At 37.0% G+C, this 15,519-nt stretch overlaps 1 protein-coding gene across 1 annotated transcript; it reads left to right on the top strand.

The window, feature by feature from the left end:
• The first annotated feature begins 480 nt into the window (after positions 1 to 480).
• Positions 481 to 1,497, top strand: LOC137940007 (zinc finger AN1 domain-containing stress-associated protein 12). Its single transcript, XM_068784903.1, has 2 exons — positions 481 to 644; positions 985 to 1,497. Exons 1-2 carry the CDS (start codon positions 543 to 545, stop codon positions 1,411 to 1,413), a joined length of 531 nt encoding a protein of 176 aa, XP_068641004.1. The 5' UTR covers positions 481 to 542; the 3' UTR covers positions 1,414 to 1,497.
• The last annotated feature ends 14,022 nt before the right edge of the window (positions 1,498 to 15,519 follow it).

Below are 15,519 nucleotides of genomic sequence, written 5' to 3' on the forward strand. Positions count from 1 at the left end.
TCGAACCTAGTCGAATTCGTTTCGTTTACTTAAATGAGTTAGAAACCAGATCTCAAATTTGATCTGAGATCAGATTTATTCGAACCTAACTGAACCGAAAATGAGTCGAGTTCGAGCTATCCTGAACCGAGTCGATTGAATGGCACCCATACTTCTCGCTCACTCTTTAACTTAGTATATTTGTGTAGTTGTAAAATTCCTTTGTTTGTCCTCATTTTTCTTGCATTTCTTTTTAAGGGCAAGATTACCATTTTGATTTTTTTAAAGTAACTACTAGAATTCTAAAAGGGCTTTTAAATCTAAATATGGATCCATCATTACTCTTTGACGGTGCGAAATTCGAACAAATATTAAATATGAGAGTCAAGGTTAAGGAAAGCCGCGTTTCCTTGGACGCCAAGACTCCCTTTCTGCTCCGATGCAAAACGTATAAATCAGGCAACGAAGATTGAGATTCGGATAGCCGCTCGGAGGTAAGAATATCGCCAGATTTTCGTAAAACTTTCCCGACGATCTCCCTTTTCAAGTCTAAACGGAAACAGATGGGAGGCACAGAAGCCTTTCCAGACCTTGGAGAACACTGCCAAGAATCTTCTTGCAATCAGCTTGATTTTCTCCCTTTCAGGTGTGATGGCTGTCAAAAGGTACGCGTCTTCTTTTCTGTTTCTTTCCTTTTCTTATTACCTTGTTTTTCTTTTGTTCTCCTTGCAAGAATGGAAGTCCTTGCATCACTCGTCTCATTCAATCGCGTTAAAGTTATTTCTGATTCTTCGGTTTCTTTCCACTCCCTACCAATTATAGAGAAAAATTGGAAAGGCATGACACGTTCAATTCGTTTGAACGTTAATCGATTTTTTTATTTGTTATTTGTGAAGAGTGTGAAACAACTAGGAAGTATATAGGGACGAACAAAAATAACTACATATTCTCTGGCATAGAAATCAAGTAGGAAGCTCAATTGGCCCGTTTGTTTTTCTTGTACAGGTGTTTTGCTTGGAGCATAGATCCTACAAATCCCATGAGTGCACAAAGGCCAATCCCAACGATCGAACAGTTGTTGTCTGCGAAATATGTTCGGTCTCCGTGGAGAGACAGGGAAACGAAAAAGACGAGATCATCTTAGAGCGACACGCCAAATCTGGAGATTGTGATCCCTCGAAGAAGAAGAAGCCCGTATGCCCTGTCAAGAGATGCAAACAAGTTCTAACGTTTTCAAATTCGATCACCTGCAAGGACTGCCACATCAAGGTCTGTCTCAGGCACCGGTTCCCGTCTGATCATGGCTGCAACAAGCACGTGGCTTCCGGCAGCGGTTCTAAATTCTTGATTGCCTTGGCTGCGAGAAGCGGCAAACATTGTGGAACGGAGAAACGCTTGTTGCCATCTCCTTCTCGCCCAACGAAGGCTTTTTAGATTATTTCTTAATTTTGGGGGCATATTTGTATGTCAAGTTTTTAATGGTAGCAATTAAGTGAGAAAAAGATAAATATGGTTTATTTTCGCATGTAATTAGAGTGTTATTAATGTAATTAGTTTATGTTTCTTGTAGTAAGTTTGAAGGGTATAATTATAATATTATATTTTTATTATTTATAAATAGAGCTTAATGGGTGAGGGTTTGGAACAAAACCATAACCTCATTCTTCTTCCCTTTTCTTTTCCAATTTGTGTTTTTTTCTCTCTCATATAATCCATAGAATCCTAAAAATCAACATGAGATTGTATCATTGATTTTAAGTTATGGTATTTTAGAATTCCAATTTTGCTATATATGCTTGAATTATTACTGCAGTTACCTAAGTAATTAGGGTATTATTAATGTAATCAGTTCATGTTTATTGTAGTAAGAGTATTTTTTTCACCTTCATATAATCCATGGAATCCTGAAAATCAACATCAGATCATTGATTTTAAGTTATGGTAGTTTAGAATTTCAATTTTGCTACATATGCTCGAATTATTAATGCTACTACCAAAGTAGAATGAGAATATTTTTTTGGAGTCCTATTGTGTTGAAGATGAGGTTTTGTAGCTTCTTGTTTTGGGTCATATTAGTGACAGAAGAGACGCGACGTTGAAGTTCCAGGAGTCCCTATACCGGGACGCAGAAGTATCCTTCTCTATTTCTAGATTTAATCATCACTTACCGATTGATTTGTCGCTGATTACTGTGCCTTCTTCCTGCATCGGTCCACAACCGTCGGCTGTTGCTTATTTGGTTCTCGCTGCCATTGCTACCGTCGGTTGTTGCTTATTTGGTTCTCGCTGCCATTGCTACCGTCGGTAGTCGGATTGCTTTAGCGACTTAACTCTGTACAACGGACTTGTTGCTATTACTTTGATCGTTGTTGATTGATTCAGCTCAATCAAAGGATGATTGCTTATCATCTATTTCTGGAAGAATTGCATTTCCATCCCGAGCTATCGGTTCTCTGCTTCATCTGAGAAGTTGTTCTTTTCATTTCCTTTATCTGTTGTCATTTGAATAGTGTCTGCTTCATCCAGACCGCTAGCTCTGCATTCCTGCTAGCGAGTCGATCGTAACTTTGTTCCAAAAATTCAGAATTGCTTGTTGGCTGTAATGTTGGTATAATTCCCCTTGTGGCACCCTGTGCATGCTACTATACAACACTTGCTCGTTGGTATTTTTTTTTCTAGAAGAACTGTTGTTGTTCCCGTAATCTTCCCGTCATTGGTGTCTATCATCAATCAAGTGTCTCTGTCGGATTGGTTTATTTATGGAAGTCTACTCTATTTGCTTGCAGTTTTTGGAAATTACTCTGATCTTGTTTGATTTATTTTTGGAAGATCGCTGAGCTGGTATCTTTCCTGGAATTGCTGATAAACCCAATGTCGCTCAATCAATATTATGATTTATGGTTTACTTCCGGATTGCATATTGTTATACTTCATAATCATGAACTTCTAAATAGAAATGAAATTCATAAAACTGAAACAGAAAACGCACTTCCCGTCATGACGATCAATTTCCAACGATCGGAGATGTATTGTCTATCGCAGAGGCTAGTCGATGACAACGTCCAGACATCTCTCTGCTAGACCAGATCCAAACTTAAACTCCTCCTTTCCATCAACGAGGAGAGGTTGTAACTGTTACCAGTTACAACCGATGACCACCATCCACTCAAGGAAACCACCCAATGAATGGGTTAGTTAGGCGATCGGTTATGGAACCATCTAACATTCTCCCATTTGATCCATTCTCATACTTAATATGTATCATTGAATATTGATACATCTTCATGAACGTTTCCCATGGGTAAATATCCTTATACTCAAACAAAGAAAATTAAATTACATGAATCGTGACGGTAAGTCCTTTGGAGCAAGTATTACCTACCACGTATTACAATGTAACTGTCTCATTTGAATAAGAACCTTATATGACACATTTATTTATGAATGAACTTCCAAATACTCATTCAGGACAATCTTTTATTGTCATTCTCTAAACTTTAAGTATACAACCAAAAAAGAGAAAACAAAAATGAACTTAATGAAGTTTTTTCAATTGACAATTTGTGATACCAACATAAAGGGAATCTCAATTACATAAATTACATAATAGAACTGAGTCCCATTTGTTCAATATGTCCCTTATAAGCAACAGGTGGTAGACCTTTTGTCAACAAATCAACAATCATTAATCCGGTGCTGATGTGTTCCATAACCACTTTGTTTACTTTGACATGTTCTTGAATAGTTAAAAACTTTATGTCAATATGTTTACTACGACTTCCGGTCTTATTGTTCTTGGCTAAAAACACTGCTGCGGAATTATTGCAATAAATCCTTCATGACTTAGAAATTGTGTCAACAAATTTAAGCCCTGAAATAAAACTCATCAACCTTATAGCATGTGATGAAGCTTCAAAACATGCTACAAACTTTGCTTCTATAGTTGAAGTAGCAATCAACGATTGCTTTGCACTTCTCCAATAAATGGACCCTCCAGCTAATAAGAAGACGTATCCTGATGTTGACTTTCTCGAATCAAGATAGCCAACAAAATCAGAGTCTGAATATGCAATCATTTCCAAATGATCAGGTCGTCTATACGTAAATTTGTACTCTTTAGTCCCTTGAAAGTATCACATAACTTGTACTCTTTGATATCTGCCTAACATTCCCACTGCATATATTATGTCTGGTCTTGTGCAAACCTAAGCATATATTAAACTCCCAACTGCGGAAGCATGTGAAATATTTTTTATTTGTTCCCTCTCTAAATTATTTCATAGACCTTGTTCCAAACTTAATTTGTCACCTTTGATAATAGGTGAAACACCAGATGCACAATTATTCATATGATATCTCTGTAGAATTTTGTTGATATAGGTTTCTTGAGACAATCCTAATGTCCCTTGGGATTTGTCTCTATCAATCTTTATGCTTATGACATAAGAAGTTTCGCCCATATCTTTCATATCAAATTTCATCGAGAGAAATCGTTTGACCTCATGAAGTAATCCTAAATCACTTGAAGAGCTGACTCAACCTGTCCTCACCATGATTCATCCCATCCGTGTAGCAACTTGACGCATCCGAGTCGACTCAACCTCGACTCAAAATTAAAATGAAACTGAACTTATGTTTCATTTTTTTTCTGAGCGCTGGAGGTCGTCTTCAACCTCCAGCCAAGCGTATAGGGGCGATCGATGGCGGCCACCGTCGCCCCCCCGTAAGACGTCAGCCACCGTTGTTGGAGTCACAGGCACACCCTGCTCCCGCCAGCTGCGATCTTTCGCCACAGAGGCCGGAGAACGCGAAGGACGAAGGGAGTTTTCCATCGACGCATCCAACACCACCCGACACATGGTGCCAGGTTGTGAAATGCCGATCGACGTGTGCAGAGAGCATAGAGCTTGGCTCTATTTTCTTAATGAAAATGAAGTCATGATTAGAGAGGAAATCTCTTATACCAAATGTTAGACTTCATAATCATGAACTTCTAAACATAAATGAAATTCATAGAACTGAAATAGAAAATGCACCTCTCGTCACGACGATCAATTTCCGGCGATCAGAGATGTCTCGTCTATCGCAAATGCTTGTCGATGGCAACGTCCAGGCATCCCTCTGCTAGACCAGATCCAAACTTAAACTCCTCTTTTATGGAAAGGAGGAGAGATTGTAACTGACCACCATCCACTCAGGGAAACCACCCAGTGAATGGGTCAGTTAGGCGATCGGTTATGGAACCGTCTAACACATATAACTATTCAATCTCCAATCCACTCAATACAAATTGCATATCTAACCACATATCAGGCAACTTGGATCAGCGAACCAGCTCTATCCAGTGCAACTCGGATTGCATATCCAGTCGTCTCTTTCGTCGGTCATCTTCTTGATTACCTGCTGTTAAATTGCTATTTTTGGAGGATGAAGACGGGTCAACTTTCTCTGTTTTCGTTGAGTTATCTACGTTGATGTCAATTACAACTTTAACTGGTTTGAGATACTCTCATTCGGCGGGTGGAGAGACAAGTGACCATATTGTTTCGGTTCCGCTCGGGTTAACTCGAGTCAATAGTATGGTTTATCTTTGCGTGGAGAGACGAGCGACCATACTGTTTCGGTTCTGCTCGGGTTAACTCGAGTCAATAGTATGGTTTATCTTTGCTACACAAAGTAAATAGAAAAGAAAAAATTAATAAGTTTTAAATTTTTTAATAACTAAAATTATATACAAGCCTAAAAATTAAAATATTATCTATAATTTTTATTTATCAATTTTATTAATAGACTTAGTTGTAAATTTACTATAAATAAGCATACTATGATTTAATATTTCTATGAATTTGAATTTAAGATAATATTTTTATCTTTTTTACATTATAATAACTAGAGGGCTGATCTAATATAGAAAAACCATTTGGTGTGAAACATGCGAAACACTACTATGTCAGCCGTCTGATCATGATCAACTGCTATCTTAGTTGTCTGATCATGATCAGATGGTTGAGATAACTGTTTCATATGTTGTACACCAAATGACTTTTTGTATTAGATCAATAGTGATAATAACTATATCACAATAATTTAATTTTGAATGTTTTTATATTATGATAAAAAATTCTGTTATTTCTCCTCTTTTTCTCTCTCCAAATTTCATACTTTTTTTAGAGAAAGTTCGTTAATTAAGAGAGAAAGTAGCTTTCTCTCTTGTTTTATTTTCTCTTTGAGTGTTGCCAAACATTGAAGAAGGACTTTCTCTCCCTTATTTTTTTATGTGGTTTCCAAACATGTCCTTAGTTTGGACTCCCAAGAGGAGCATAGGTCTTACCCTTCATGGTCCATATAAGGGCTGGCTTAGTATTCCACACCTTGTCCCATTGCTTTCTTAACAAATTAGGTATCTTGTTAATATTTTTTATGAGAAACGGTTTTCTCATTAACGTGGTCTCAAACTTCTGGCAGTTGCAACTTCCGGAAGTTGCAACTTCCTCGGTAACACGAAGCCACGAATAACCTTGATGGGAGGTTGGCTTCGGTTAAGGTATGTTTTCGGTCCCCTGTCTCGTCACTCAAGCCCCTTCAGTTGAGCCATCGCCGTGAGTGCTCAGAGATTGGAAGCGGCGAACACGAACAGAAAACAGAGAGAAGGAATTTGAAGCATATGGATGGAGGTACGATTTATCTTCCATTTAATTTATAATGAATTTCATATTGTTATTAGAAATTCATGTTTAAGGCTTACAGTTGGTATCAGAGCAGACCTCTGATCCAGCGTTTTGATTCTGAGAATCTTAGTTTTTGTTTTTGGCTCTGTTTTTGTTTTTTAAAACAAATTCTGTGCGCTTCCCGTTTGTGGGGGCCAGAGCTCTTGCATCGGCGAAAAGCGTCGGAGAACGACGTAGCACCGATGTCGGCGACCATTCCGCACGGTTTGCCAGCATCGACATTGTATAAAACTACCAGTGCCGACAGTCTCTGTTCGTTCTCTGTGCGGGACTGTCGGCGGCTCTCTCGTGACGCCTGAGAGCGTCGGAGATGCAGCGCTGATGCCAGCGACAATTCCAACATATTTTTCGGCGTTGACGAGTTGAAAGAACGCTGGCGGAACGCCGGTGAACCTTCCTTCTGCGCGCGGCTGGAGGTTGCAGACGGCCTCCAGTGCGCAGAAACATGAAATTAAATTCATAAGATTTTTTTGTAAATATCTTCGAGTTGGCTCGAGACGAGTTTTCTGCAACTCGATGTTCCAACTCGGCAACCGCGACTCAGGTCGGGTTGACTCGAAAAAAAAAAACCATCGAGTCGACTCGAACGAGTTGAGTTGGCCCGCTGTTCCTCGGTGGAGCCGACTCGGTGCTTAAATTGGTTTTGCACCGGCGGGATTCAAACCCACGCGCTGGGAAAATAACTTGCGCCAGTGACCTTTAGGCCACTGGTGAACTGTTCTGTATATAGAAACGTTTAAATTTATTTTCTATTACAGGTTTTATGCATTTTCTGGCATATTTGTAAATGCATGAAATTAAAGTTATGCATAATATTATAGTTTTTAATTATGCATATCTTATGAGAATATTTTGTGCATAATGATAACATGTTAGTGTAAGTTACAATTATGCAATTCATGCTATTCTCATAAATTTTTGAGATTTAATGTCTAGTGATCCATATAATTTTTATTAATTAGAGAGTAGCCACAACATCTTTAACTTAATAAAAATTATATATTGTGATTAAGATCACATAAAGAATATTAGACATTAATTGTAACTAATTTTACTTGATATAATAAATTTTATCCCACAGGAATTTTTATTAGTTAGGATAAAATATCAACTTATTCATAATTTACCCATAGGGATTATGAATTCATAAATAATTTGATAGTTTTATCATAAAGAAAAAGTAGAAATTAATTGTAATTAATTATACTTAATATAATAAAATTTATCCCACAGAAACTTTTATTATATTTGAGTATATTAATTAGTATAAAATATAAAATTATTCATAATTTACCCACAGGAATTATGAATTCATAAATAATTTGATAGTTTTATCATCAAGTTTACTCATAAAGAATATTGAACCTGCTTGAATTAAAAAACATTTAGCCCACAGGCAATGTTTTTTTTCTGTCAGTTGATTTGATTTTTAAGCATGATTTACATTGGTAAAACATGATATTTTATTTAGGCCTCAATTTTAACATCAGCATGTAATTTGTAATTTTATGCAGTTGTACAACCTGCACATTTCTCTGATATTCGTTGTGATATCCCTGATCTTAAGGGAGATAACTATAAGGTCTGGAAAGAGAGAATACTTCTTCATTTAGGGTGGATGGACATAGATTATGCTATTAGGAAAGACGAACCACCAGTAATTACTGATACCAGCACTACAGCTGCAATTACACTTTATGAACGATGGGAGCGATCTAATCACCTCAGTGTAATGTTCATTAAGACTAAAATTGCTGCTGGTATTCGTGGTTCTATTGAGCAGTATGAAAATGTCAAAGACTTGCTAAAAGCCATTGATGCTCAATTTGTCACTTCAGATAAGGCATTAGCAAGTGCCCTAATCATGAAGTTCTCATCTCTAAAGCACACCAGTATGAGAGATGTGCGTGAGCACATCATGCAAATGAGGGATATTGCGGCTCAATTAAAAAATCTCGAGGTTGATGTGTCAGAATCTTTTGTGGTACATTACATTTTGAATTTTCTTCCGCACCAATATGGACCCTTCAAAATCTCGCACAACACACATAAAGATAAATGGTTAGTTAATGAACTTCTGACCATGTGTGTTCAAGAGGAAGGGAGACTGGTGATGAACAAGGAGAAAATGTCATGCTGGCAACACATGGAAAGGGCAAGTATCAAGCCAAACCCCCCCCCCCCCCCCCCCCCCCCTCAAGCTGGTATTAAGATAGATTCCAAGTGTTTCTTCTGTAAAAAGAAGGGACACATGAAGAAGGAATGCACCAAGTTTCAGAAATAGCTTGTTGACAAAGGTACACCAACCTCATTTGTTTGTTATGAATCTAATATGGTTAATGTCAATAATTACACTTGGTGGATTGATTCTGGATCAACAATCCACATCTCGAATTCCTTGCAGGGTTTGCAAAACCTAAGGAAACCAGTGGGAAGTGAGCATCAAATATTTTCAGGAGATCAGATGAGCTCACATGTGGAAGCTATAGGAACTTGCTATTTAACTTTAAGTAGTGGCTTTGTTTTAAAATTAGAAAAAACCTTTTATGTTCCAAGTTTCTCCAGAAACTTGATTTCAATTTCAAGGCTTGTACCTTATGGATATTCTTTTAACTTTTCAGACTCATCTTTCAGTTTATATTATAAGTCTGATTGTGTTGGGAATGGTACTTTGTCTGATGGTCTTTATAGCATTACTTTACAAAATAATGCCACTTACGGTTCAATGCATGTTCACATTGGTAATAAAAGAAATGTTATTAATGAGGATTCCTCTACATTATGGCACCGGAGATTAGGTCATATCTCCATAGATAGAATTAAAAGATTAGTGAATGAAGGGGTACTTAATACTCTGGATTTTACTGATTTTGAGACTTGTGTCGATTGCATTAAGGGAAAACAGACTAACAAGTCAAAGAAAGGTGCCAATAGAAGTTCAACCATATTAGAGATCATACATACTGATATATGTAGTCCAGACATGGATTCACATAGTCAGAAATACTTAATCTCTTTTATAGATGATTCCTCACGATACATGTAATCTCTACATGCTTTATAACAAGAATGAAGCATTAGACGCCTTTAAGATCTTTAAGGCTGAAGTAGAGACACAATGCGGTAAGAAAATTAAGATCGTAAGATTAGATAGAGGTGGAGAATACTATGGTAGATACACTGATAATGGACAAGCACTTGGGCCATTTGCAAAATTTCTTCAAGAACATGGGATTGTTGCCCAATATACCATGTCTGGTTCTCCGGACCTAAATGGTGTAGCAGAAAGAAGAAACCGAACATTATTAGGCATGGTGCGGAGTATGCTTAGCAACTCCAATCTTCCTAGATCCTTGTGGCCTGAAGCACTTAAGTTGTCAGTATATGTATAAACCGAGTTCCAACCAAGGCTGTTCCAAAAACGCCATTTGAATTATGGAAAGGTTGGAAACCGACTTTGTGGCATATGCGCGTTTGGGGATGCCCGTCTGAAGTGAGAATTTATAATCTACAAGAGAAGAAGTTGGACCCAAGGACCATTAGTGGGTATTTCATTGGATGTGCTGAAAGGTCTAAAGGTTACAGATTTTATTGTCCATCTCACAACACTAGGATTGTGGAATCAAGAAATGCAAAATTTCTTGAAAATGACTTGATCAGTGGGAGGAATCCCACTTGGAACATAATTTTTGAGAAGGATTATTCAGAATTTCAACCTTCCACCTCAAGTGATAGATTGGTTATTGTTCACAGCACCCCTCAAGTACAAACTGGTGTTGAACAACTAATCATTGAAGTTCCACAAATTGCTGACAACATTCCAGTAGATCAGGTACTTCAAGAGTTGCCATGCACTTTTGAACAACTAGTTGAACCACATACTTCTTAGGAAAATGATGGTTCTACATTAAGAAGATCTACTAGACTCAGGAGATCAGCAATTCCTAATGATTATATTGTGTATCTGCAAGAATCTGACATTGGAACCGCAAATGATCTCATGTATTTTTCAGAAGCCATGAGTTGCAAAGAATCAGAATTATGGTACAATGCCATGAAGGAAGAGATGAATTCTATGAAGAGTAATGAAGTTTGGGATCTTGTTGAGTTGCCTAGTGGATTTAAAGCCATTGGATGTAAATGGGTCTTTAAAACAAAGAAAGACTCATTAGGCAACATTGAACGATACAAGGCAAGACTCGTTGCTAAAGGATTCACTCAGAAAGAAGGAATCGATTACAAGAAAACTTTTTCTCTTAGATTCCTTGCGCATAATTTTGGCATTAGTAACCCATTTTGACTTAGAGTTACAACAAATGGATGTGAACACAGCATTTCTCAATGGAGATCTAGAGGAGGAGGTTTACATGAAACAACCTGAAGGATTCCCCTCTAGTGATGTGACCAATTGATTTGCAAGCTAAAAAAGTCAATATATGGATTAAAACAAGCATCCCGCCAAAGGTATTTGAAATTCCATAATGTGATTTCTTCATTTGGATTTGTAGAAAACATTATGGATCAATGTACATACCAGAAGGTCAGTGGGAGTAAAATCTGTTTTCTTGTTTTATGTGGATGACATTTTGCTAGCAACCAATGATAAGGGTTTTCTACATGATGTGAAACAATTTCTCTCTAACAATTTTGATATGAAGGATATGGGTGAGGCATCTTATGTCATTGGCATTAAGATTCATAGAGACAAATTTTGAGGTATCGTAGGTCTGTCTCAAGAAACTTGTATTAATACAGTGTTAGAGAGATTTCAGATGAAGAGTTGTTCACCAAGTGTAGCTCCCATTGTGAAGGGTGATACGTATAATTTGAACCAATGCCCGAAGAACGACCTTGAAAAGGAACAAATGAAGGACATTCCATATGCTTCTGCTGTCGGAAGCCTAATGTATGTTCAAGTCTGCACAATACCTGATATTGCATTTGCTGTTGAAATGTTGGGGCGATATCAGAGTAATCCCGGGTTAGACCACTAGAGAGCTGCAAAGAAAGTAATGAGGTACCTTCATGGAACCAAAGACTACATGCTGATGTATAGGCGGACGAACAACTTAGAAGTCATTGGTTACTCAAATTCTGACTTTGCTGGCTGTGTTGATTCCCGCAAATCAACATCAGGATACATTTTCTTGTTAGCTAGTGGAGCAATATCATGGAGGAGTGCCAAACAAACTTTGACCGCCACGTCGACTATGGAAGCCGAGTTAGTTTCCTGTTTTGAGGCTACTTCACATGGTGTATGGCTTAAGAGTTTCATTTCGCGGTTTAGAATTATGGATTCTATCTCTAGGCTATTAAGAATATATTGCGTAATTCAGCTGCTGTTTTTATGGCTAAGAACAACAAAAGTGGAAGTCGAAGTAAACACATCGACATAAAGTATTTGGCCATAAGAGAATGTATTAAAGAAAAGAAAGTGGTCATTGAGCACGTCAGCACTGACTTAATGATCGCAGATCCTTTGACTAAGGGCATGCCACCGTTTAAATTCAAGGATCATGTTGTGAATATGGGACTTGGTTCCATGATATAAATTTTTCATTGTATGAACAATGTTACTTCAGTGAAATTCTTAATTAATGTGATTTTTTTCTCATATTTATGTGCACTTTAATTTTGAGAAAATTCATCTGTGTTGGACCAAGAGTAAACATAGGGTTTATTCATAAAGTATAAGTAATACATACATTGTAATACATGGCAGATAATACTCGTTATTAGAGGACCTATCGCCATGATTCATGGATTTATTACTTAAATTCAGATTATCTATGGGTTTAAGATTATATTAGAAGTTTGGACCAAGTAGGAGAATGTTAACCGTTTTTATGAGAAACGGTTTTCTCATTAACGTGGTCTCAAACTTCTGGCAGTTGCAACTTCCGAAAGTTGCAACTCCCTGAGTAACACGAAGCCATGAATAACCTTGATGGGAGGTTGGCTTCGGTTAAGGTGTGTGTTCTGTCCCCTGTCTCGTCACTCAAGCCCCTTCAGTTGAGCCATCGCTGTGAGTGCTCAGAGATCGGAAGCGCCGAACACGAATAGAAAACAGAGAGAAGGAACTTGAAGCGTATGGATGGAGGTACGATTTATCTTCCGTTTAATTTATAATGAATTTCATATTGTTATTAGAAATTCATGTTTAAGGCTTACATCTCTCTCTCCCATGGTGTAGTTCACAGACACCTACCTCCTCTTGCCAGTTTCAAGGGCACCAGTGTCTCCATGATCGATAATTGCAAGATGTTCATAGTTCTTATTTTGAGATATTTTGATGATAACAAACATTTAAATTATTAATGATATACTTGTAACTTAAAATACATATATGTAATAAGTATTCTAGGAGCTCAAAATGCTCTAAAAGGAAACTTTTGGCAGCTTATGGGTTTGATCAACCAAGGATTGACTAGAGTGACTCATATAAAAAGGAAAGTAAGCAACTTATGTTGGATAACACATCGTACGGATGACCTAGTAGCACCATTCAATTGAGCAAAGTTTAGCATCGCAAACAAGGTAAAGCTTGACACCCTCGTTCAATCGAATGGAAGAAAGAAATCCCTATTGAGGGAAAAAAAAGAACAAAAAACAAATTCAAGTAAAGAAGGTCATCTGACCCAATCGACTCTGATGGAATGATAAGAGAGAATGAAGTCTCTATTTCAAGTCATGCGCTTGGATGATCGGACAAGCAAGATGAACAAAGATTCGAAGAAAAGGAGGCATTATAGAAGGTCAATTGAAATCAAGTCAACCAAACAACTTGAAAGAGAAAAGTTTCTATTGTTACTCTATCTGCCATCTACTAGACAGCTTGAGAAAAGAGATAGAAGCACTTTACGAAGGTCAATTGATTGAAGTCGAGTTCATCGGATGACATGAAACAGAAAGTTCTCTATTGCCACTCAATCAATTGATCAACCAAACAACTTGAAGAAAAAAGTGAAAACCAATTTATGAAGTTCAATTGCTCATACTACCATCAATCAAACAATGATAGAAATCATAAGTGTTTCTTTGATTTGATTTGGCCAAGATAGGCCTCCAAATTATCTATGTGATTAGCTGTTCATGAAGAGAATTTTTAAGTATTTTCTCATGGATTTTAGTTGAGATTTCATTGAGTTTTGAAAAAGGACTAAAGGTCCATTTCCAAGTTTAATGATCTAAAAGTTGAATGTTGAGAACTTGTTTATTTGAGTTGATTTTGCTCTATTGTTTTGCTCTCTCAGCTCTTGAAGCAAAAGACGACCAATCCTAAACACTCACATATTTTTTAGCCAAATTTGGATTTGGGATTTGAAAAACCACTTAAGAGTTAGTACTTCTTTTGCTTTTACGTAGAAATTTCATCTACTTAGCTTGATTTATGCTAGATTTTGTACATCATTACTTTAAAATTATATTAATTGTCTAATAAATAAATCTGAAGTGGCATTAGCAATAATCTAAAGTTATCTAGGGCTTTTGAAAGAGGTATTACAAAGCTTTGAATAATTGTAATTGTTTTTCAATATCCAAGTATCATTGAGCTTATATTTTTGAAACATTTTTTATGATCTTGGTCTAGCAAATCTGAACTTTAGGATCCTCCATTTGAAATCAATTTTTTTTGGTTTAGATTGGTGAATAGTGAGCTTATATTGTGAAATTAATTTTAAAGCAAGTTGCTCTTAAGTGTATTACAAAACCAATCCAAACTGATTTGAGTTTTTTTTTTTTTTATAGGTAATAATAATTGAAAGCTCAAATGATAGCACACCCAATCTTATGTTAAATGTGTAATTGCATTTATTTAAATAGGCCTAGAAACTTTGTTCTTTATTCTTATATTACATTAAATGACTTTAATTTAGGAAAATATATGTTTTGTCACATTTTAATATATTATTATTATTATTATTATTATTATTATTGGATTAACCCAAACCTAATCTGTACCCTGCTCTACATTTAAAACCTACTTAAATAACATTTCAGGTATATGTTAGCTCGTTTCGTTTAACAAGAAGTTTAAATTGACCCAGCTTAGTTCCTATCTGAACCTATTTAAATGGACCCAACTTGGTTCCAACTTGAACCTGACTAGGGCTCGTTTCTCTATATCTCTTTCTTGATATCTTTCGCTTCGACAGCTCAACGGTGGGGAAAACAACCAAGATTTTGGGCAAGAAATGAACACCCTCCCATCGTAAGTAAATGCATCTCATCTATCCATCGAACTGGCCCTCTATCATGTAATTGAAACTATCTGAAATTGTGATTCAAAACATTGTTCATCAACACTCGACAGAACAAACGAGCAAGACAATTCAGTGAAATGTCTACTGCACAATCATCAACGAGCTCCTGGTCAGTCACCCAGACCATCAACAGAGAACATACACTACCATCAACAACTATACAAGCCTTCCTCTCTCTCCATTCCAATATAAGCCTTCTCACTCTCCATTTCTATATAAGCCCTCTCACTCTCCATTTATATAAATCTCTTCAGTGAAATGACATTTAGACGCTCCCTAGTAAAAAGCTACTCGATACAAGCTCAAGTTATTTCCACCTCGCCTATTTCCCCCTAAGGACGTGCTTGAAACGACGACACATGCTTGTTTCTATCTTCATAAGCCCCACCAGCAGAGCTTCCAAAACTATGACATTATCGCAAGAATGGAAACTGAATTCAGGTGCTCGAGATACAAGAAAATGGGAGGAAAAAAAATGAAGTCCTCATGCATCTAAGCAGAGATTATCTAGCACACCAATCAGTTCTCCTGCCCATCGCTGCACTGTG

The sequence above is a fragment of the Aristolochia californica genome, unplaced genomic scaffold, assembly GCF_029961685.1.
Source record: "Aristolochia californica isolate CCGP_79_NKW_82.1479 unplaced genomic scaffold, dmAriCali1.0.hap1 SCAF_9, whole genome shotgun sequence".
Classification (NCBI taxonomy): Eukaryota; Viridiplantae; Streptophyta; class Magnoliopsida; order Piperales; family Aristolochiaceae; genus Aristolochia; species Aristolochia californica.